The following is a 25,822-nucleotide window of genomic DNA, read 5'->3' on the forward strand; positions in this document are numbered from 1 at the left end:
TTTGCCTCAGTTTCATCTGAAAAGTAAGGATAATCATACCGACATCCCAGGGTTGTTGGGAGGATTGAGTGAGAGAACGTAACTACAAACTTGTAAACCTGTAAACTTCAAAAGACAGACTATACAAGTGTTAATTGTTATTACTGTTGTCACTATTGCTCCTCCTCCTCCTCTTCCTCTTCTCGCTTTCAAAGATTTCTAAAATCATCTGGGAAAACTTTACTTAAAATTTCTGACTCCCTGTCCCTTAAAAAACCTCAAACAAAAACATGTTCCCTGAATGTGTGAGTCTGTTATAAACCCCACAAAGTCAATGTTATGAATTAATCCAAGTGCCTTCCCTCTATTGAATATCTCCAATTTATCCTGTACACAGGATGTCCTAAAAGTCTTAGTGCAGTTTTAACCTTTAAAAGTTTTAAAAGTATCAGGACTTCTGGGACACCCTGTATACGTTATTTGTATATAGTTTCCCTCATTTGACTGGAAGCTTCTTCAGAAAAGGGGCTGTCTTTTGTCTTTTTTTGTATCCCTAATCACTAAGCACAGTGCCTGGCACACAGTTGGCACTTACTGTCATTGACTATTTCAATAAACAAACACTAACAATGCTTCTTTAACCAAAAACCCCATGGAAAGTAGTAATAAAGTAACTAAAAATATATTCATTTCAATGAAACGTATATTTAATTCAACATGTCAGAACTCACCAGTTAATGGGATGGGGGTATACTTCCCATTGAGGTCTCCTCCATAAGCATTTGTGACCTCATCTTCAGCACAGTAAAATAGCTACAGAAACTAAGTATACCACTAGGCAATTTTCTGCTGACAAGCCTAGAATTGAGACCTTTTAAAAAAAAGTATGAGTCTCCTTTATCATCAATACCAAAAGGATACGGATAATGTTGATCTCACTATGAGGACCAAAATTACAATCTCTCAAGATCAAGTCTTCCTTCACAGCTCTCATTTCTTTTCGAATTTTTTCATCTAGCACTCTCATTGACAAAAATATTTTTAAATCACTGCTTATTTCTCCTAGGAATTCTAGCTGAATTGGGGTATACATTCAACTGTGTTCTTCTTTAAGGTTTTGCCTGTAGATGTAGAAGTGTCTTTTTCTGGATCTGTGTCTTGAGCATCACTGTCAATCTAACAGCTTTTGATGATGGATTCCTTTTTTCGTTTGCTCAATGTTCCAGCCCACTTCCTGACTCTGGACTTGGTGTTAGAGTAGGCTTTGAAGACTTCTCGAGGGAAGGTCTAATTTGGTCTTGCTCCTTTTTTGGGGATGACTGTTGTTATTTCAGGCTTTCAAAAAACAGCTTTTAGTGTACCCAAAGTGGTCTGATCCAAGGCATAGTCTGATCACTGCCCACCCTGACCTGAGCTCCACAAGCTCCTTACCTGAGTTTGGGTCAGAGCAACAGCAAACTGTGGCTGGATTCAATCATTATAAGCTAGCTGGTTCAGTGACCGTTCTGTATGCTCCCCTTCAGTCTAGGATTCCTGTCCTGGTTATTCCTCCACAGGCTTCAGACTGGGCTAGAGGCAAGAGGCTAGAACTGAGATCTCATTCTGCTCCTGGGGTCTGAGTCACAGAGCTGCTGTTTGCTTCTCAACTTCTCCCTTTATCAGCACACAAACTAGGGCCTATGACTGCCTCTTACATTGGAATATCCACCCCTGACTGCAGGTCCCTTCCACAATCCACCTTGGCTCTATGACCTGGGATTGGACAGTGGGTGACAAGGCTGTCACTTGGCACCTGTTTCCACATCTTACATGACGTCAGGCCATTATGGGTCTGAGACTCCAGACTCATAGGGATTGATTGACAAGTTATTGACCTTTAGAATCAACTTCTGAGTCACATGCACAGACATAAAATCCATATCATTATTTCATAATTACAGTTTAAAGAAAAGTAAAACAAAACAAAAGCAATGTAACCCAGCTTGATCATGTTCCTTATTCACAATTGGCACAGAATGTCATTTAGCTGTTAGTAAAAGTCAAATCCACACTCAAGGGATGAAGATTTCCTGTAACTGAGGCAATGCAAAAGGTTCTGACCTTTTCTAAAAGAGGAGTTCCAAAAATGTTTTCAACAATGACAGCACCATTAGAATAATTGTATAGTTTCCTATGATAGTTACCTTGAAGGGAACAATACTCATTTGGATGTACAAATATTTCAGTTCTCATCGTCAGTGACCTTTCTACAGCATCACTGCTGTTCAACCCTCTTTCTGCGCCTTCCAAGCACTGGGCACTATTGGTTCTCCTTCCACCTGTTTAACTGCTCCTTCTCTGTCTGTTCCAGCACTTCCTCTTCCAGCTAAGGGTTGCTTCATGTTTTGTCCTTGACCTTTTTTCTCTATATTGTCTCTCTTGGCAACCCCATGGCTTCAACTATCATGTATATATAGAAGACTCCCAAATCTCTATCACCGACTTCTTCCTGGGTGCCAAATGTACCTCTCCAGCTGTTAAAAGGAGAGCTCCTCTCTGATAAGGGCTTCATTTCTAAAATATATAGAGAACTAAGTCAAATTTATAAGAACACAAGTTATTCCCCAATTGATAAATGGTCAAAGGATATGAACAGGCAGTGTTCAGATAAAGAAATTAAAGCTATCTATAGTTACATAAAAAAATGCTCTAAATCACTATTGATTAGAGAAATGCAAATCAAAACAACTCTGAGGTACCCTATCACACCTATCAGATTGGCCAACATGACAAAACAGGAAAATGATAAATGTTAGAGAAGATGTGGGAAAATTGGAACACTAATGCATTGTTGGTGGAGTTGTGAAATGATACAACCATTTTGGAGAGCAATTTGGAACTATGCCCAAAGGGCTATAAAAATGTGCATACCCTTTGACCCAGCAACAGCACTACTAGGTCTATATCCCAAAGAAATCATAAAAATGGGAAAAGGACCCACCTGTACAAAAATATTTATAGCAGCTCTTTCTGTGGTGGCAAAGAATTAGAAATTGAGAGGATGCCCATCAATTGGGGAATGGCTAAACGAGCTGTGGTATATGAATGTAATGGAATACTATTGTGCTATAAGAAACGATGAGCAAGTGGACTTCAGAACAACCTGGAAAGACTTGTATGGACTGATGCTGAGTGAAACGAGCAGAACCAGGGGAACGTTGTACACAGTAATAGCCATGTTGTGAGATGACTAACTTTGATAGACTTAGCTCTTCTCAGCAATGCAAGGATCTAAGACATCTCCAAAAGTCACATGATGGAAAATGCTATCCTCATCCAGAGAAAGAATTATGGAGTCTGAATGCAGATCGAGGCATACTATTTGATCTCTTTTCTTCCTGTTTTGTTTTGTTTCCTCTTTCTGGTGGTTCCTCCTATTGGTTCTAATTCTTCCTTACAACATGACTAATGTGAAAATATGTTTAAGAGGAATGTGTATGTAGAGCCTATATCAGATTGCGTGCCGTCTTGGGGAGGGAGGGGGAAGGGAGGGGGAGAAAAATATAAAACTCAAAAGCTCATGGACGTGATTGCTGAAAACTAAAAATAAATTAATTTTAAAAAAAAAGAGTTCTTCCTCTCTACTTCGAAGTTCCAACAGCACCTTAAATTTTACACACCCCAAACTGAACTTATTACCTTCCTCTTAAAACCTGCTCATTTTTCTGACTTGACTTTTATCAGTGGTACAATTCATATGGTTCCCCAGGTTCTCATATCCAGTTAGTTTCTGCTAATTTGACTTCCATAATCTCTCTTTATTTTCATTCTAAGTTAAGTTTAAAATGCTATCTCCTACATGAAGCATTTCCTAACCAGCTATAAGAGGCGCTACCTTACAGTAAGCACCCAACAGAGTGGCATTTCATAATTCAGTTAAATATTATATATACAATGCACAAGCATTTATCCTTTGATTTTTATGTCATATTATTAATCTAGAGAGCCAACTCTTAGAGTATATATTCTATATAACAGTCTATATTACCATCACCAGTTAGTGTCTAACACAACATTATACAATTAGCTGAGGTGGCCGGGGAGCGAGGAGGGAGGGGAAGGGAGTCGCTGTGGTGGGGGGCTCCATCTGTCTTTTCCATTTCCACTGTCATAATCCTAGCATAGGCCTCATTCTCACTCACATGTACAACTACACTAGTCTTAATAAGTCTTCCTACCCACTGTCTCCATGCCAATCACTATTCACACTGCTGCCAAACTAATCTTCCTTCTGTAAACCTGGTCAGGTGGAGTCTGACCAAAAACTCTTCAGTGGTTGTTTCCTACCGCCTACCAAATAGAATCCAAACTCCTTAGCCTTGCATTTAAGATTCTCCAAAAGCTAGCTTTATGCTATCTTGCCAACCTCTTTCCAATATGCTCTACAATGTATGCTATGATCCAGTAACACTAGACTATTCTGCTGTCGTCCATCCCTTTATTAAGGTACACTGTTGTCATCCCTGGAATACTTTACCTTGTCCCCTTGCCTTTACCTGCTGGATTACTACCCACACTATAAAGTCCAATCCAAATGCTATATACTATGGGAAGCTTTCCTAGATTCTTTCCCAAACTGCAGCCAGTGAGGTCTTTTTCCCCTTTGGACCTCACACTGTATTTTGATCATTTACTCATGACTTACCCTTTTTTTTTTATTAGTTATTTGTAGTGTGCAATACTTATCCCCCTACTAGGCCAGACACTATGTCTTATCTAAACCATTATCTCCCTCAGTATTTAGCACAGTTCTCTGCACATAACAGGCATTTAGTAAATGTTTTTGACTTGAACTGAATTGATATGTTAGCTGAGAAGCAAACCAAATGACTTTATTGCCACGTTATACATGTTTGATCTCCACCCAAGGCAAGGAGTTCTTTTAAAATTTAAAGCTTCCTCTGAAGCTAGTTCTCTCCTGAACAACCTTTTCCTAGTCACCTAATTTCCCTCTACATTCTTCTAAGTTAAGTTTAAAATGCTACCCTACATGAAGTCTACATGAAATATTTCCTAACCAGCTGTAAAAGGTGATAACTTACACTAAGCACCCAACACAGTGGTACTTCATTATTCAGTTGTATGTTATATATACAATGTACAAGCATTAATCCTATGATTTTTTTGTAGTATATCTCCCTTAATTTAGAGAGTAAACTCTTAGAGGATAGTTGAAGTGTCTTCTTTATGTTTTATAAATATAAACTCAACTCACAGTGCCTAACACAATATAATACATTTGTTGTGGGGGGAGAGGGATCAATAGAGGGATACCCCTCATAGCATTACCCAATCAATATTACTTTGCAGGAACATTATTATAGCAAGGATACGCAATGCTACATTAGCGATGGGTATAATACACTTCAGTTGATCACCCAGGATAAAAATTGTATAGTCAGCAATGATACAAACTAGCACTTCAGGCTCAATGGCATTAATTTCCCAAAAATCAATCTGTTTACTGTTATCACACCGGAAGGATCATCCTTATGAATTTCTTCAAGTTTTTTTAAAAATTTTAATTATGCTAATTGCATTGTTTTATTTAACATTTATTACCAGGATATAGATTATATACCCTGAGGTCTCTATAAATACTTATTTTAAACTTTCATAGTCTGAATTCTTACTGCTTCAAAGTATTTCCCATTTATAACATATTTCCCATGAGGCTAACTATCCAAAAGGGTCCTGGATTTAGAATCATAGGACCTGGCTTCAAATCCACACTCTACCGCTTAATACCTTTTTAATCCTGGAAAAGTCAATTTCTCAGGGCCTCAATTTCTTCATTGGTATAATGAAGATCCAGGACTAGAGAATCTCTAAGGTCCTTTACAATTCTAAATTCTATAACTCCATGTTGTTTCACCTAGTGTCATGTTTCTGTGGAACCAATTAAAACAACAGATGGAGATGTGCTGGATGGGAATATGCCCACTGAAAACTCATCATCCTAAACAGGGACAACCTGATATTAATTTTGTCCCTATAGAGTTCTCTACAATAAAGTTCCTTTGTCTCTCCCAAATAGGCAGCCACTGTCCACCCCTGAATGCCTGATTCTTTAACATTCTCCATCAAGTCCCTGAGGCAATGACCAACTGAATCAAAGCTATATTCTACAGGTTTCATTCAAAAGACCTAGCAGACAGATTTTTTGAACCTTTGTCATTTTAAGTCTATTAAGTATCACTATGTGTTAGCATGGATGTACACTACACTTTGCCTGAGTAGTCTCAGACTCACCGACATTCCCAGATTCATCCTATTTCATCTAAACATACCTCTTCTAGAAGTTGTGGATCCAGGCAATCTCCATCATCATTAAACAAAGAATCCCAGCTCTCTTCTGTAGGAGCACTTTCGTCACTGGAGGAAGGATGAGGAGCTTTCAGTTCCAGTTGTCTGTCTGAAGATACAGTATATTCTACTTTCCCAGAGTCAATTTCCTCACCTGTTTTGAACTCTTCACCAGTTCTTAGATTATTCAAAGACTCTGTGATGTCATCTGCACAATCCAGATCGCTGCTCAAGGCCTTGTTAGAAAGCAATTCTGTCCTACTTAACATGCAGAGTTCAGAGTCTAAACAGGAACCATGATTGCTGGATGCTTCCTTCTTTATAGGAATTAAAGAGGTACAATCTGACAAGGCCTTTGTTAGTCCTCCCATTGACTCTTGATAACTGGATGAAATATCTTCAGTGTAACCGTCCGGACAAACTGTCAAGTTGCTTGAGTTTTCATTCCCACACTCTAAGCTGTTAGCTACTAGAAGAGGGGTTATGTAAGTACTTACTCCCATACAGTCTAGCAAACTGTTTATGCTGCTACAAGCCTGTTCAGTGATTCCACCCACAATTGTCGATGTGCTGCCCACACATGTCTCATCAGATATACCATCTGTAATGCTCATACATGCCTGCTGAGTGATATCATTGTCATCCTCCAGCTCACTACCCGTAGATGTCTCATCAGCAAAGTCACTGAAACTATCAGGTTCATAGCACACATGCGACTCATCAGCAGGGTCACCATTCTTCTCAGACTCTCTACTCATGCAAGCTAGATCCACAACGTCATTGGCGTTCTCTAATATACTGACTATGTGCACGTGTTCAGAGGCAGGATTCCCAACCCCAGATATGCTATCCACACTTGTTTGATCTAAGATGCCAGCTGTACTGCTGAGGAACACTGGATCAGTTAGGTCATTGACATTCTTAGGTTCGTTGTCTAGGCATGCTTGCTCAACGACACTCTCTGGACTCCCCTGAATAGCAATGTTCTTTATGTTTGCAGTGTTGGACTTTGGCATGCCAGCTATTGTATGGATAACTTCTTGCACAATTTCAGAACCTGAGGTTAGCCGTGCGGGTGCCAGCACATTGTCAGGATTCAAAAGAGAACTGCAACCTACTGGCTCATCTAAAAACTCAGAATTAGCTCCCGTCTCTACTACCTTACAAACAGTACTAACACAGTTTTTCAAGTCTCCTTCTGCATAATTTATCCCACTTAGTTCTTCCTTTCTGAAATCACATAATTTCACACTTTGGAATGGTTTACTGGAAGCTTGAGTCTCACAGGTTTCTGTACTAGATTGTGATATAAGTAGTCCTTGTGGTACTGTCATATTGCTGGTTTTGGAATCCATAAATTTCTCTTCTTTCTTTGGTTTAAAATGTATTTGTGAAGGTACTTTGGAAAAACTACGAGGATTTGGGATCTTTTGCTGATTTTTGTTGAATGTTTCTTTGGACTCAGGAGTTCCCTTTTGAGTATGGAATTTTCCCCTGTTTCTTTCTTTCAAGTATGTGCCTTTTTTTGATTTTGAATTAGGTCTCTTTCCATCCCTGGCCTTGTGCTCTTGTCTGCTAGGATTACTAATAGGTCTTTGAAGTTCAGAACTGACTCTGAAGACATCATTCTTTGAGGGCAGATGACTTTCTTCTTGCCCTTGCTTCACTACAGCATTCAGATGACTATAGCTCATTTCCTGATGACTTGATATAGGAAGCACTGAGCCTCTGCGAGCTTTGGGTACATAAAGGGCCATATCTGGCTTTCTGGCCCGAGGTCTGCATCTCTCAATATCAGGTTGCATGATGCCACCTCAATCTGCATGGAGAAAAAGAATTACTTAGTTCACATTAATTCATTACTAGATATATAGCAAAGTTACGTGGTTTTTTTTCCCCCACTCCAGCAGCTTACTAACTTAAGGTCAATAACTTACTTACAGAAATGCAAATTGCCAGTGTTGGGGGTGGGGGGCAAATCACCCCGGAAAAGAATTAGTCATACAACCAAGAAAAACATATTCCAAAATAATCCATAAGCCCAAGAATTACACGTCTGATTTCCTTCTTTCTTCAAAATTCCTTTGTTCTATTTTATACTTCCTGTTCACAACATTAAGAACACTTTTTCTTCCATGGTTCTCTCAACTTTTCAACAATTTACCTTACTTGTGGCTATAACAGATCCATATTGGGAGAAGAGTAGGAGTCACCAAGGAATGAACTTATGCTCTAAGTGTTTAGGGGTTATATATTACCAAACAGATCCAAGACTTGCCTTTGTAAAAGGACAAGATAAAAAAGATCAATATGAATGAACTGAATTAAAGAATTGAGTTATTAATTACATTCATGGGTTGGAAAATAGAAGAGGCTAATCAAGGAAAACTTCCTAAAATATGGTACAGGATCATAGACTTAGACTTCTTGAGAGTACTGTGAGACTTCCAGTATGAGGTATGCATTAGGTAGTTGGTGATACAGAACTGTAGCTCAGAAGAGAGAACAGGGCAAGATATATATAGCTGAGAATCATCTACACAGAGGTGATAACTGAACCCATGGGAGCTGATGATAACAGCAGGTGAGATTAGTACTGAAAGAGAAGAGAACCCAGGACAAAGCCTTGGGGATATCCATGCTTAGCGGGCACAACCTGAAATGACGATATAGCAAAGGAATTTGAAAAGGAGCCGTAAGATAGGTAGGAGGAGAACCAAAAAGGAGCATGGTCGTCAAAACCAGAAAGGAGATAGTGTCCAGAAGAGGATGGTGGTCAAGAGATGTCAAATTCTAGAGGTCAAAAAGGTTGAGAATTTGAATCCAGGTTTTCCTCACTCCAAGTCCAGCACTCTATCCATTATATCATGCTGCCGACAATAGTTTACCCACAGTAGTTTGGTAACATGCTGAAGAATATAATAAAACACAATGGAATAATTAGCCCTGTTAATCACCATAGACCCCTTATGGTAGGTTCTCAGGCAAATATCACCTAGTAGTTTACCACCACCATTACCATTTCTTTTCTTTTTAGCAATACAAGAGATATAAAAGTCCTATAAAGAATATTTGTGGGGGCTGAAAGGTGGTGGTCAGTTAACTTGCTATGTAAATAGTTTTAAAAAATACTGTTTCACCCTAGATAAATGTGTTAAATAAATCATATGATAAACCATGCTTATTTAAATTACCTTCAGGGGACATAAAAGCAACTTCTTCCTGGAGTACCCCAAAATAGGTAGAAGAATCATTTCCTTTTTCTAATAATAGGTTCCCAGTGGAAAAATAATGCTTAAACACAAGATGTTAATCCTGTACTTGATTCTTATCTATAAGTCTACAGCAGTCTTACAGATAAGCTAAACGCATATACATACACACTCTCTTGATTAGCTCAAACCTTTTTTCACTAGTCCTTTTTCATAATTAATAGTGTTACAACAATGATACATCTGACAACGGTAAACCTGAGGAACTGACTGGTCTACAGGAGACAGCAATAGCTTAGGAATCATAATCTCAGAAATTCCAAAATTAATAGGGTGATTTTGGGAAGGTAATTTAACCTCCTTGTGTTTCTATTGCCTCATTAGCAATGGAGGGCACATTAGGTAGAACTGGTGTTCATGGTAAATTTCTGAATCTCAACTTGCTTCAGGGCAAATTTAGGTCACAGCATCTGCTTCTTCCAAGATCACAAGCTTAAAATCTTTCTTAAATATTTTCCTTCTGCTGGCCAAGTTCAGGATTGGATTCCTCACAGAACCTATTCCCCAGTTATCTCAATCAACCTTTGCAGTTTTTTAGCACAGGCCAGGATGGACAAATGTCATTCTACCACCAGAAAAGCAGGTGTAACAATAATCTTAAGAATTGGAAGAGACTTTAAAAATCACCTAGTCCTACTCTTAAATGCATATGAACCTTTTCTACAACATAAGTGACAAGCAGTCATTCAGCCTCTGCTTGAACACTTTCAGATACAAGGAAGTTACTACCTCACAAGGTATTCTACTTAGGTAGGAAAATGGTCTTTCATAATAAACTGAAATCTACATTCCTGTAACTTCTACCTAGTGGTCTTCATTCTTCCCCTCAAAATAATCGTCAAAATGATAGTCTTTATAGTCTCACCTATCCTCACTCGCACAAGTCTTTTCTTCTCCAGAGTAAATGATGCCAGTGTTTTCACGATGTTTTCCAGTCCCCTCATCACTGTGGCTTCCCTCCTCTGCACATGCTCTAGCTTGCCTACATCCTTTCTAAAATGTGGTACCAATCAAAGGGCAAAAGACTCCAAATGTGGTTTGACTGGAGCAAAGTACAATGAGCCTTTCACCTTTCTCCTACTGCATGTTGTATTCTATTAATGCAGCCTAAAATGGAATGAGATTTTTGAACAGCCTATCACACATGCCACTACCTCACTGAGCTTTCAATAAACTAGAACCCCCAGGTATTTTTCCCATGAACTACTTTCTTCCAGCTAAATGTTTCCCATCTTAGTTCATAGGAAAGGCAGCTCAAAGGTCATCAAGCCCCAACACTCTTATTTTACAGATGAGGAAATTGAGGCTCAGTGAGAGTAATTAAATTGTCCAGAGTCATACGGTTAGGAAGTGCCTGGGGTGGAACTCACATCCAGGTCTTCCTGACTCTACGGTCAGCACTCTTTCCACTATACCACACTCTCCCCTTTATCTTTACTGATAATTCTTTTTTTTTAATGGGCAGGGCATGCTGAGAAATTAGCAAGGACCATGTCTTACCTCAATTTTTTGTCTTCCCCTGCACTTGCACACAGCAAGCAGTCACCAAATACTTGTTGAATGAACCCATGGTAAGTTCCTCACTCTTGTTCACACTGACTGGTCACTGCTGTTTAAAGGCCAAATCATTTATACAGGGCAGAAGAGGAGTTTATGAAGCTTATGATATCTTCTTTGAAGTGATGGATGTTCTATGAGTCTTCAGAAAAGGGAAGGGACTTAAACATTAATTTATAAACAATAACGTTAAGTTAAAATAATCATTATGAATAACAAATTTACACTGCTAGTTCTTGAACAGATAGGAATTTGAACAACACAGTCACAACACTGATTTACATAAATGAATTAGGGATACTCCAAGGTTCCAACTAGTGTCCTTGGGCCAAAAAGATGCTGTTAAAAAGGACTAGTGCATTGATCAGAGAAATACAAATGAAAACAATTCTGAGGTACCACCTATTGGCTAATATGACATTACATATGTGACATATAACATACTGGCTAATATGACAATAAAGGAAAATGCTGGAAGTTGGAGGGGATGTAGAGAAACTAGGACACTAATGCACTGTTGGTGGAGTTGTGAACTGATTCAACCATTCTGGAGAGCAACTTGGAACAATGTCCAAAGAGCTATAAAACTATGCGTACCCTTTGATCTAGGAATACCACTGCTAGGTCTATATCCCAAAGACTTAAAAAAAAAAAAAAGGAAAAGGACCTATTTGTACAAAAATATTTATAGCAGCTCTTTTTGTGGTGGCTAAGAATTGGAAATCAAAGGGATGCCCATCAATCGGGGAATGGCTAAACAAACTGTGGTATATGATTGCAATGGAATATTATTGTGCCATAAAAAACTGTAAGCAGGATGCTTTCAGAAAAACCTGGGAAGACTTATATGAACTGATGCATACATAGTGAAGCGAACAGAATCAGGAGAATGTTGTATACAGTAACAGCAACATTGTTCGATGAACTATGAATAACTTAGCTATTCTCAACAATACAATGATCCAAGACAATCCTAAAGGACTAATGATGAAGTATACTATCCACCTCCAGAGAAAGAACTGATATTGATTGAATATAGACTGAATCTTGCTATTTTTCACTTTCTTTCATTTTGTTTCTTTCATTCGAGTCTTCTTGTACAAAATGACTAATATGGAAATGTTTTACATAATTGCACATGTATAACCTATATCTGGTTGCTTACCATCTCAGAGAGGGGGAAGTAGAGGAAGGGAAGGAAGGATAAAAGTTGGAACTCACAGCTTTAAATAAAAATGTTTTAAAGAATTGGGAAAAAACAACAACAATAAAAAAGGACTAGTGCTAATAACCAAAGGATGGAGTTTAGGAATATGGACTAAAATATGATACTAAAAGAAAAGGAGCAAGAATTGGTAGGGTATAAGATTTTTTTTTAAAGTAGGCGTAGGAGATATTAAAAAGGTTAAGAAATATTGATATATTGTATAAATAATGGTATATGTAAGGGAAAGGAAAACATAAAAGCAATCTGAAGAGTATGTGAAACCTAGTCAGATTTTTTTTTTAAAAAAAAAGGTATCTCTGGGAGGGAAAAAAAACAACAAACAAACAAACCCTGGAGAATACACAATACTATATATTCTTTTTATATTATCAAGGTTCTCTATCCCAACATCTCAAAGACTTTTGCAGAAATAAGACACTAAAAAAGTGCCCTTCGTTTGCAGAGGAGACTCACTTTAAAGCAGGCTTAATCCAAATACACCAGAGCCACTCATCTGAAGCATAATAATAGGAAAGATTCTACTTGGACAGCAGAGATATGACTTCACATTTAAATAACTATGGAATCTGTTAATGAACCACAACTGATTCTGCTGTAGTTTTCTTAACTCACCCTTCCATAAATGTGCTTGCACCAGTTAATACAATGAGATACTTCATACTCGAAAAAACAGAATAATTTCTATGTCTGCTTACTCTTATGTCTGTTCAAAATAGGTTCTGGAAAATTTATTATTATATTTTAGACCAATAGCATAAAATCAGTAACTTGTAACACTCAAGTTTTTAGGGGAAGCAGGAGACTGCCCTGGACCTTCTCTGCACAGACACTTGAGGATGAGATGTACACACTGGAGTTGTGCAGACACTTCTAGAAAGTTATTCAGAACACCTTAATTAATTAAAAGGATTGTATAAACTAGGTCCATAACAGGGAACTGAATGGTGAGGGTCAAATGCCTGTTCAAATCACCACATTCTAGAGAACAGTCTGCTGTACTCCATCAGAGGAACTGGATCAATTTGAACATCTTTTCTGCTATGAAAGTCACTGTTGTATAGCCTCAGAGAAGGAGATAAGTTTGTGACTGTCAAAGACAACCCCAAATTACCACTATTCTCACTTCCAATTCCCTCATATTCTAATCTGCTATGGTCGGAGGAACCCTATTAGTCCATCAACAAGCATTAACTAAATGCTTACAATGTGTCTGGCACTATGCTAAGCATGCAGTTGTGAAGAGGGGCAAGCACAGGGTGCCTGCCCTCAAGGAGTTCACATTTATTGAAGAGATAGTATATGAAGAACTGTGCATATATAAAATACAAACAGTATAAATGGAAGGCAGTCTCTGACAGAAAGCACTGGGGGAGGAGGGATGGGAAAGGTCTCCTACAGAAGGTGGGATTTGATGTGATTCTCAAAGAAAGCAAAGGAAGCTGGGAGAAGAAGGTGAGAAGGGAGAACACTCCAGGTATGGGGAGCAACCTATGAAAAGGCATGGAGTCTGCAAATGGATGCAAAGGACAGCAAGTCGGCCAGGCTAGCAAGACTATAGAGTTCGTGGAGGGGAGTCAAGTGCAGGAAAACTGGGAAGGTAGGAAGCAGTCCGGTTCTAAAGAGCTTTCAATGTCAAACAGAACATTGTGTATTTGATCTTGGGAATCACAAAGAGCCAGCTGAATTTACTGAGCAGGGGGGAGATGTTCTGGGCAGTCTTCAGGTAGTTTAAGTTTGATATAGGAACAAAATGAGACCCATGTAGGTCATTCACCAGTTAACAAAAAAGATTTTCTGAGCCATAGTGGAAGAATATTCAACAAGGATCCATTTGATCAAGCTGTATGGAGCTGCTGGGCCAGACCGACTCATGGTGATGCACCAACCACAAATGCAGCTCCTGTGGCCCCCTTCTGGTTGTTTTATATGCAGGTGAGGAGGAAGTGGCATCAGCAATCAGGGCCTTTTGGCCCCTGTACCAACCAGTTCTCAAAGAAGGTATCAATACCTTTTAAGGAAAAATTAGACTAACTCACAGTGGGGTCACAAGGAATGACAAAGGCAGCACTGGAGTGGAGGATGGGCTGGACTGAGAAGACACCCACCAGCTGCTGTTGCAGTGGTCCAGGGGCAAGGGGAGGAGGGCCTATCCCAGGGAATCGGCTTGTGAGGGTGAAGAGAAGGAAACACAGATGAGGGATGTTGGGAAAGTAAAAATGACAAGGCCTGCCAACAGACTGGATATGATATCAGGAGTACGTGAGAGTGGGGAACAGAGGCCAACACTAAGAAGAGGAGCCTAAGTGACTGGGACGATGGTGGTGACCTCAGCAGCAAACAGAACATGAATAGAACTTTTTTCATGATTAAATTCAGGAGCTTTAGGGGACAAAAATAATTCCAATGATATTTATATTACACTTTAGGTTTGCAAAATGATTTACATACCTGGTCTTCATTTGACATTCACAACAATCTGTGAGGGAGGTACACTAGTTATTATTTTCCACATCTTATAGATGAGAAAACTGAGGCTCAGAGAGATTAAGTGACTTGCTTTTCTGGTCACTCTGTCAGTGTCAGAGGCAGAATCTGAACCCAGGTCTTTCTGCTTCCAGGTCCAAGACTCTACCTGCTATGCCAGCATGTCTCAAGTGGAGGAAGAGATGAAGACAGACTTTTTGACATCTATTTTTTGGCTCTTCAGAGTCCCTTTTTCCCTCCTTCCTTCGGTCCTAGTTTTTGGTTGTATTGTGAATAGCTGAGGTTGTCAAATAAATGAAGTGCTACTGTACATAGCAAAAATCTTGATCATTTTTGGAATGAAGACTCAAATAATAATAAATAAAAAAAAGACCGGGAAAATGGAAAAGTTGGGGACTAGAGTCTCAAAGTTTCGATATTATGAATTAATCTACATAGAGAATCTGATGTATACAAGACAAGTAGTTAGTACCCTGAACTTTTAAAAGACCTTCAACAATCCTTTGTGACTGTTTAAATGGGATCATTGAGAATTTCTTCATTTTGCAAGCATAAGGAGGTAAGAAAGAATGAGGTAGATTATTTCAGCAGGCAAGTTGGTCTGGTTATAAATTAAAAGCATAAAAATGTAGACCTGGAGGACTGCCAGAAGTCAGAATGGCTGACATTGAAGCTTGGGACTTCTCTCAAGTTTCACTAGTTTTGTCAAGTATCACAATGAGCCTGGCCTATGGTGAGTCTAAACCCTAGATAGGTAAAAATGTTCTTCTGACCAAGAAATACTTAGGTTCAAATCTCCTAGGGTTGCTCCAGTCCATATGATGCCCTAGATCTTTGATGTCTTTGATATTAGAACGACAAGGGCACTAAGAAGAAGATAGATGAGATATCCTAGAATGTCCTACCAGATCCTTTGTTGTCAAGCTTCTTCTCTGCCTCCATTCATCAACTATTCTCCACAACAGGCATTCCCCAAACCATTTACAATTAGTAGTCATTCTTTGGCCCATATGGTATTTGCTCTATATGTACAAACACACAAATACAGCTATAGATTAGGGAATTGGAAGTTCATTTACTCTGGTCAAACCAAAGGTCTGAATCAGGGCCAGATATTTAAAAATACTCACAACTCATTCATTTCTGAGAGCTAATAATTTCTAATAAGCAGCAGAAAACTGACACGCAAATTTTTTTTAAACTCTCTCCATTTTACAGACAAGACAACTAAAAGAAGTTTTGCAATTTTAAGTAGGTGGGAAACAATTTGCTATGAATATTTCTAAGACTAAATAAACATATTAACAGACTGAATTTAAGGGCCAGGGATATAGTTATTCAGACCTGTGATTACACTGGAATAGGGAACTCCCAACGAAGAAACTCTACCAATGTAGTTTGGTACCTGGTCGGTTTAACTTATATTGAGAGGTGACCAAAGTCCCAGAATCAGAATGTGTCAGGGGTAGTAGGACTTTCAACTCAGGTCTTCCTGACTCTGAGGTCAGCTCTCTATCCACTAACTAAGCCACTGGTGTCAAACTCAAATAGAAACAAACCTTGCTGGCTCCATATTGACTTAGAAAACCACAAATTAACATTATCTATGTTGTATTGTATTTTTATTTCTTTTGTTAAATATTTCCTAATGACATTTTAATTTGGTTGGGGCAGCTGCTGCTTGACATCTCTTCACTAAGCCTGCCACTTCTCAAGAAGGTGAGAGAGAAGGGGCAGCTAGGTGGCACAGTACCGGCCCTGAAGTCAGGAGGACCTGAGCTCAAATTCGGCCTCAGACCAAACACTTGACACATACTAGCTGTGTGACCTTGGGCAAGTCACTTAACCGCAATTGCCTAAAACAAAAAAAAAAAACGAAAAAAAAAGGTGAGAGAGAGAATGAGGTTAATATTGCATATTCCTTCAGAGAATCTCTGAATTTTTTTTATTCCCTATATGCCTGACATTGAAAACTAAGCTTTAGATTAACATACCATGCTTCCTTACCTACTTTTCTTATTTCTCTAAAACCTGGCCTTCTAATATTACACCACCCTTAGAGAAGATCATTTAAAAAAAAATGTCTGTAGACAATCTATTTCCATCTCCATTCCATGACACATATTCAGTATCATAAGCGTTACTGAGTACTGGTCTCACCATTTATTTTCCTTCCCAAAACAATGAGAAGAAAACACCTACAAATGATCCTCCCTCTTTAAATCACTGCTAGTCCCAATAATTCACTTCTACAAGAATAGTGCCACATTGTAATTTAAACATAATAGACTACAACATTAAAAAAAAATAGATGAGAATAGAAGGAAGTACTTTTCACAATTAGGGACAGGGAGAGAATTTGTAATCAAAGAAGGGATAGAAATGATCATAAAAGAGAAGACAAATATGGCTGCATAAATAAAAGGGCTTCTGCATGAGTAAAATCAAAAAGGCTATGGAAAACTGTCAGTTGGGGGAAAAAAGAATTCTGCATCAAAAATACATGATAAATTTTGATATCCAAGACAGATAAGAAATCAACACAAATATATGCAACCAAGAACCATTTCTTTTTTTCAAAAGAAAAAAATCACAAATTGTCAACAACTATATGCAAGACCATTCTAAATCACTGATAAGTGAAATTCAAGTTAAATAACTCCCTTATTTCACCTCACACCCAGCAAATTACCAAAAATGACAAAGGTTATAAATAGTCAATATAGGAAGGGCTACAGAAAATCAGGCATACAAAATAATATTTTTTGGAGAGTTGTGAATGTGAACTGATCCAACCAAGCTGGAAAACTATTTGGAAATGAGCAAGAAAAGTCATAAAATGTTTATACTCTCCAACCCAGAGATTCTACAACTATGTAAATATTACAAGGAGGTCAAAGACAGACAGGAAGGCTTCATATATACCAAAATATTTATAGCAATAATTTTTATGGTAGCAAAAAAACCTGAAAACAAAATGGGTGTTCATCTACTGAGGAAGAGCTGCACAAATTGTAGCATATGAACATAACGGAAATTATAAGAAATGAGTAACATGAAGAATTCAGAGGACGTGAGAGGACTTGTATAAACTGATGCAAAGTGAAGTAAGCAGAACCACAAGAACATTAAACATAATGATGACAATAATATAAACTAAAAAAACCCCACTAAAATGAAGCCAAATGCTGAGTACTGTTAACTGCTCATCGTGGCTCCAAAAAAGAGATGAGGAAGCACATTCTTCCTTTAGGCACATAGGGCAGAGACAGACTGAGTGTAGAATGTTGTATACGTGGCTAGTATAATCACTGTGCTGATTATTTTTCTTTATCTTCAAGGAGGTATTCAGGGGGGATATATATTTAGAAATGACTATAATGTAAAAACAAAATCACCAATAAAACTTTAAAAAAAATTACAGGATAGCCAGGGGTAGCAAACAAAACAAAACAAAACAAAACAAAAAAGCTAGGGTTTTCAAGTACAGATCCAGGGCAGCACTTAATGTTCCTTTCAGGAGGTTGACTTAGTTGCCAGTGGTGTAAGTCCTGAGCAATCAGGCTGCCACCGACAGCAGCACAGACTGAAAAATCTTACCATTACACATTCTATTTGGGAGTAAAATGACAGGGGAAATGGGTGAAGTTACGTGAACAAATACGGTGAATAAATTTCTACAGAGAATAGTTTCCCAGAAAGAGCAATTACTAAACTATTCCGAATTATGGTTTATTTCAAAGGCATATTTTTGTATTCCAAAGGATTAACAATTAAAACCGAAGGAAGGAAATTGTTTTCTGTTATTCTCATCACCCAAAGAAGAAAGTTCAGTCAAGAAAACGTCATGCTACATCATTTCTATTTCTCTCTCTTTCTACTTTCCTTATCCACACTCCCACCCAAAGCCTGAATATGTTTTGAACTGTGGCCCAGGAATGGTGATAGTAGAAGTAAACCATTGTTCATTTCCATTTAGTCACTCCAGGAAGAAGAGAAACTTCAAATTTCTGGGGTAACATATTTAGATGCTTATTGCTGGACAGCCATAATTTCCTAGGAGAAAAGGGATGGGTCAGATTTCAACAGTATTCTTTCCAGCAGAGATCTACATTTGACACGAAAAAGGTGGGAGATCTTCTGCAAAAGTTCAACAAAAACTCCAATCTCTTGAAGTTCCTACTGAAACAGAGCTGGCTACATTGACCCTTTAATCACAAACTTTCAGTTTTGAGATTTGTCTCCCTGAAGGCCAGAGAGTAATTAGTGTAGCCTTAATGAAGTTGTATCAGTAAGTCTCAGAATCAATTTTCTTCTTAAAACCTGAGGCCACAGATTCCTACTTTAAGCAGTCACTGCTTCTAACTCCCCTTGACTTACTGAGCTTTGCCTGAGTGAAGACAGAAGAAGCTTGTTGGCTGTCAATTATATTATCCACTCCACATGTAACCACACTGCATTGCCCCCGATCTATTTTTACTAATGGAGCTGTATCAACTGGGGGACACTTTTATTCTGAAGAGTCTCAAAATGTGGGGTGTTGAGAATACCCTGAGCTTCCATAGCTTCTTCAAACCACATTGGGTATATCAATTCAGAGTTAATTTTTCCCAAACATCACTTTTATCATATTAGTCCCCATTCAAAAGCCTTCAATCACTTCCCACAGCCTAGTGAATAAAGTCCAAACTCCTGAGCCTGCGATTCAAGACTCTTCACAATCAGGCCCCAACTCTGATTCCAATTGCTCTCAAACATAAATCCTCTGCTCTAGCCAGGCTGGTCTTCTCACTATCCTCCAAATATACCACACTCATTTTCTTTTCTGAAATGACTGCCTACATCTTTTAGCTAACCCTCATGCATTCTTCAAAAGGACTATTTGAAATGCTGAGATCTCCTTAGAGCTTACACTGACCACTTTTGCCTGCACTGACTTTACTCTCTTTTTGACTAATATAGTACTTATCTGTATCACCCATTTTGACATTTGGAAGGTCTTGTATGGCTTAAAACCTTTATATGAAAGGTTTATCTCCAGAACTATGCCACTGGCTCCCTAAAGGCAGAGAACATTTTATATTTCTTTTGAATCCCCTATGACACTAATATGATAGTGGGTACCCAGTAGGCACTCAATAAGGGAGCTGGTTAACTAAGCATAATGTTTTACAAACTGGAAAACTGAAGAAAAGGTCAATTTAAATGACCTGCCTCAAGCCACAAAGAAAAAAAAAAATGGAATCCTAAAACTCTTAATTGAGTTCCCTGTTTCTACTCCAAAGTTCAATGTGTAAGATCACTTTGAGTCGTTTTCTAGTTCTCATAAGAACCTAGGGATTCTCTCTTCCCAACTAGATTGTAAGACAAAGGGTATGTTTTTTTAATCTCACATACCTCCAACCACATATAGTAGGTGCTTAATCAATGTTTAGTGAATGAATGTTGAATGAATTTTCACTGATTGTTGTTCTGAAGGCTAGCTATTTGCCTACCAGATTTCTATAAGAGAGATACAAAGGCAGCTCCCATACTTTTCTTTGTCCCCATACACAAGCCTGCTAGGTGCCCCTTTCTGGTGGGAAGATTTATTTTTCATCATCTTTGGCACAAATACTAGAATGCTATCTGCCAGGCCCCATGCCCCGATAAATATGCATCCACAAGCATTTATGGAGATAGATGGCTGGTGAGGAGGGGGCACTCCTTGGTCAAATCCCAATGCTGGCCTGTGGTTAGGGGGAAGAGAGAGTGGGGGAGGGGTGTGGTCCTGTGATTAATCACTGCCCACTCTGTTTAGGGGTATTCATCACAGCCCGCTGTCAGGTAAATCACTGGAAAAACACCTCTTCAGTAATTAATGTGAAGTGACGGATGGACAGCCCCTGGGCCCATTAATCAGGAACATCAGCAGCCTACTGAGATTATGAATGTCAGGATGCATAAACTGCCGGTGGATCAATAGGGCCAGGAATTCATCCAAGGCTCTCATTTCCGAGGCATCTCCGGTACATTAGGCTCCCTTCAACCCCTCCCCCCAATCTGAAACAAAAACGAAGACTTCAGAACAAAGGATGGGGGTCTTTACTGTGAAGTGGGCTGTGGCATCCACATAAACAGCCAGGGGGAGGCATTTACTGCCCAAGAACTCGGTAGTTGGCAAATGGATAAACAAATGGTATCAAATAAATACCCACAGAATACAAACTGAGATGAGATAGTCCAGCAATCAAGGAGATATAGTTAACAATCAATTATACAGAGGCTGATTATCTAGTTTATGGATTATCTAACCTATTTATCTGTTTCTTAGCTTCCCAACTCCATTCTTCCTGTTCATATTTTGGCTGTCTCATTTCCGGTGAACACCATGGACTCATAGACTGTTAGAAGCTGAAAAGGGGCTTAGATGATTGTCCAATGCCCTCAATTTATACACAAGGAACCTGAGCTTGAAAAAGCAGAAGTGTCTTGTCCAAGGTCACACAAACAGTGGCAGAGGCAGCACCTGAGCCTCTGTCCTCAACAACTAGGTCTTTCCATAGTTTTAGCTAATTGCTAACAACCACAGTCAAAATGTGAAAATGGAAGAAGGATTTGGATTGTCTGTGAATTTCCTTTAACTATATCATCCCCACCCCCTCCAGTTCATGGAAACCTAAGAATTTCCCAAAGGCTCCTTTGGTATTTCCAATAGACAAGGCTGAGCCATTCTTGGTGCATTTCTCAGTTGCAAGGTGTTCTGCCAATTAGAGGGAATGGACTTCAGGCTAAATTTTGGTAGGATCCCAAGCAAACTGAAAATCAGTTAAATATTATTTCTTCTCTAAATCAAAGAGAAAAATTCTACTTCAAATGTGTCTGTTCAACCTGACAGAGCTACCCTTTTCTCAAGCTCCACATTCACTTAAGCTTCAATTAAATTCCGAATGGGAGGTAGTGCTGCTGCCACTGCCCCATATTGCAATATGTGCTAAGCTAGCAGTGACGGGAAGGAGATTGTGCTGGCTTCCACATCCCGCCAAGCCCCAGTGTTATATTTTGTGGTCAGACCTCAGCCATGGTTGCAACTGTTGGTCAGAAAGTGTCTCAGAGTTCCTGCTGCCTGTTCCGCTAAATCTCATTTCATCCTACTGATGGATAGATGGATGGATAGATAGCCGCTTGGTGAAAGCAGCATTATCAGCCAGCTTTGATGGAGCCTCTGCATGATGGATGGCCCTCGTTCTGCTTTCTCCAAACCACCATCGATCTAAGCCATATTTCAGCGGTCAGAAGCCCAGTAATATTAAGATACACAATCAGGTTAAACCTCCTGAAAAGAAATCCCAACACTTGCTTTGCTCCAATCATAAACATGGCTGAAAATATAATTTCATTCTCTCTAGATGATAGTCCAATGAACTCTACCAGTTTACAGCTCAGAAGAAATAGCTAGGTTCAGTTTTTAGTAGTGCTTGAAAAACTACATCAAAAGCCAGAGATGCCTGTGTATTTCTAACCAATCAGCTCTGGGAAAACGTACTCTATAGATTCCACCAAAGCAGTAGACATATCTATCTATGCGTATATTCAGGGGTATGAGTGAGAATCATTAGAATTTCCCCAAAGATCTACTCAGACTTTTGTCAGTCAAGGAATCAACAGCCTTACAAGACCTTTGAGCCCTGAAGTATATACCACATAATCTTTCTGTGTCCAAATCAAAGGTGCTTAAACCCAGGGCAGACGGCAACCAGTCCAACCCTAGGATCAACAGTCCCACTCTAGCTACCCTAGTGGGCTGACCTGCCCATTTATACACAATTCTGAGAAACTTTCCAAACTCTACTTCATACCTGTTTCCTCTTGTACCCTTCAAAAACCACATGCAGGCTGATGCCTATATTCTCTGACTGCATTTCTGCTTATGACCTTCTAACTGTTATGGATTTCTGGCCGAAGCTCTCAAACAGAGCCCAGACCTGTCAACTAGACAGTCGCATCTTATCTTGTCTGTTCTGGAATGAAAGCCTGGACTCTGACCTAGACTTCTGGACCAGTAACAGGCACCTGACATGACTTATTTTCAGATTTAAGGGAAAGCTCATGGTCAAGATACTTAACTAACTACAACTTAGTGATACCAGAACAAAGGAAACTTGCCCATCTGCCCCACAGTCCCTGAGTCTCAGCCTTGTGTTTTAATTCCTCAATGTATAGGAGCACCCAGCAAGTCTAACCAGGAGACAGCCAGCTCTGCCAGCACTACAGAGTGAGTGGCCTTCCTCTACTACACTGAAGACAGATTGCTTTCTACTCCAGAATAAATAAACTACCCAAGGTGAAATACCAATCATGAGTAAGAAAGCACCATGTACCTATGAGTATGCCAATTAGAAACCAGGTAAGAAAGTATATCTGGAATGAAACAATATCTTTGGTGCCTTTTGGTTACACCTATGGATCCATCAGTCACTCTAGTTATTTCTACTGATATGTCTACACGTGGATAGAAATACCCCACCTCAGGAAGTGACCAGGTCTGACCAGATGCCTCAGTACCTGCATATACTGAGCACCTGATTGGGACCTCTTGCCTGCATGTTACCCTGCTTACCCTATCCTTGCTTACCCTTACCCAAAAATCCAGTGCTGATATAGTTTGTATGGTCTGGCTATAGTTTGGGACAATTTAAGGGGAAAATAAACTAGCAGATTCAATGAAAATGACAGTGGCTACAAGAAATCTAGGCTTTTACAAATAGCCAGACTAAGGGAAACATACAGGGCTTACCCTTAAAAAGATACTCCCCAGAAGGGTATTTACTACTTACCTGGATTTCAATAGTCCACAGAAAGTATTTTTCTTTGGGGGGGGCAGAATTAGGGGAGAAGCAATATATTTAATATTGCTAATATATTTAGCCCTAATATATTTAAGAGGAATGAAAAAGGGATAAAATTGTACTACTATCCAAGACCTTTTTCGCACATTTATTTTGTCTTTGATTTTATTTTTATTATTATTTTGATCAGAAAAGATCCTGCTAAGTATACAGAACCCAGGTTAAAACTACATTAATAAAGAAACTACGAAAGAACAACAGAACTAAATAGAAAGAAAATAACGTTAAAAACTCAAAGTACTTACCTATGGCAGGTTAGCTACTGAGAGATAATTGTTTGCTATCTCCTTTTCTAAACTCAGGTAAAATACTTGACCAAGAGATTCTATTCTTTCATAATGAGCATTTCTATTTTGCAGGCTGGTCTCTTACCATACTGATGTTTATACAATTACAGAATATAGGGTTTTCTTTCTGACAAGAAGGACCGGCTTAAGATATTTAATAAAAATAAAGGCCACATCTCATTGGTGTCTCATCAAAAACAGCACTGACTCCTTACAAACTCTAGTGAAGTGTGAGGTGTAGCTTTGGGGGGAGAAGCAAATGGAATAGTTGTCTGTGGATACAAAAAAAAGATTGAAAATCACTCTCCTGTAAGAACAACCAGACTGAAATGCTGACTAATAAGACCAGAAACTAGGTCAGCCCTCACTCCTATTTCACCAGGGTTTCTGGAACAGCCCTGTCCATAGGCTGCACTGAAAGAAGCAAGACACCCTTTCAGTAGAAGATCATTGTGATTTAGATCAAGACTGGACTTATCCCTTTTGTGGGCAGAAGGTATCACTGTTAACACCTGCTAGTAAACTGCCTTCCTCAACTGCTGACCCAATCAGTCCAGTACCTGGCTCAGGACACAATCAATTAATCAATCAATAAGCATTTATCAAGCACCTACTATGCACCAGACATTCATTTCAAAGACAAAGTAAATTTTGAACAAGAAGATAAATAGTCTGAAAAAAATATCCCATGATACCTTTAAAAACTCAATTCAGATTATCTACCACACTATAGCTCCTCTCCATCAGTGAATATGATAAATGAGATCATCCATACTCTTAGACTATAAGCTTCTTGAGAACAGAGTTTCTGTCATATCTTTGAGTCTCCACTGTCCAGGCATACTGTTTTACACACAGTAGGTGCTTAATAAGTGTCTGAGTTGAAATTAATTGAAATTATTGCAAGAAAAATGCAACAAAGACTGAGTTTTATTATATATTCTACCCTATTTAGCACTTGAGAAAAAACACTGCTTCCCACCTTAAGCATTGCCCAGACTGACTTTACTAAGAATAAATAACATCTCTCAGGCAAGAAATAAAGAATATCATTTCTCTTATTTCTTGTTTAATTATCTATATAACTCCCTAGTAGGAGGGTATTGCTTTTATTACTTAACCGCTTTCTGAACTAGTAAATTTTTTTATCCTAATTTGCAAGGCCCAATATGATGACCCTTTCCTTTTCATAGGCAATTCCCCATATAATTTTCATTTCCCTGGTACAGAAAGACCTTCAAATTATGCCAAAGTTAGCAATGTTAGGCTTTTTTTTTTAATTGTCTACTTTAATCAGTTATAAAATGATTTGGCTGCCTTCCATTTAACTATGCTGAATGACAGTTTCTGATCAGTATACTCCATAGTTTTGAACCCTACAGGTGAAAGGAGTGAGACAGGTATGCCTATCAGTCTTACAGTAATTTACTGACTTTACAAATATCCAAAACTTTCACATCTGCAAAGACTCAACAAAGTTCTAGGGCTTGTCCAAATGTCAAGAGAGACAGGAGACCAGTGTAATGGAATGGTTAAGATCGACAAGGATAAGAATACATAAACTGGAGTGCACAGTGACATGCCCATTGCCAATAACCTTCTAGATTTAAAAGTGATAATAATCATAATTCACAGTTGTCTGTGAAAACGTCCCCATTCACCTTGCCTCGCCCTCAGAAACATATGGTAGGGATACCTTACCATGTGTCAGGAGATGAAATCCCTCCCTTCTTTTCCCCAAATGAATAATCTTTCCTATATTTCCTCCTCTCACCATCTCTG

The 25,822-nt window shown here is 38.8% G+C and overlaps 1 protein-coding gene across 3 annotated transcripts in view; it reads right to left on the bottom strand.

Moving 5' to 3' along the window:
• Positions 1-25,822, bottom strand: part of R3HCC1L (R3H domain and coiled-coil containing 1 like) — a 109,037-nt gene that overhangs the window by 44,801 nt on the left and 38,414 nt on the right. For 2 of the 3 annotated variants that reach the window (XM_027860395.1, XM_027860387.1), the window contains one exon: positions 6,309-8,143. In XM_027860395.1, the coding sequence (XP_027716196.1) occupies positions 6,309-8,129 (1,821 nt within the window). In that variant the 5' untranslated portion in view covers positions 8,130-8,143. Of the gene's footprint in view, positions 1-6,308; positions 8,144-11,096; positions 11,296-25,822 lie in introns of all 3 variants that reach the window. The other variant, XM_027860380.1, reaches the window with a different exon arrangement.

The sequence above is a fragment of the Vombatus ursinus genome, unplaced genomic scaffold (genome assembly GCF_900497805.2).
Source record: "Vombatus ursinus unplaced genomic scaffold, bare-nosed wombat genome assembly UNPS02000749.1, whole genome shotgun sequence".
In the NCBI taxonomy this organism is placed as follows: Eukaryota; Metazoa; Chordata; class Mammalia; order Diprotodontia; family Vombatidae; genus Vombatus; species Vombatus ursinus.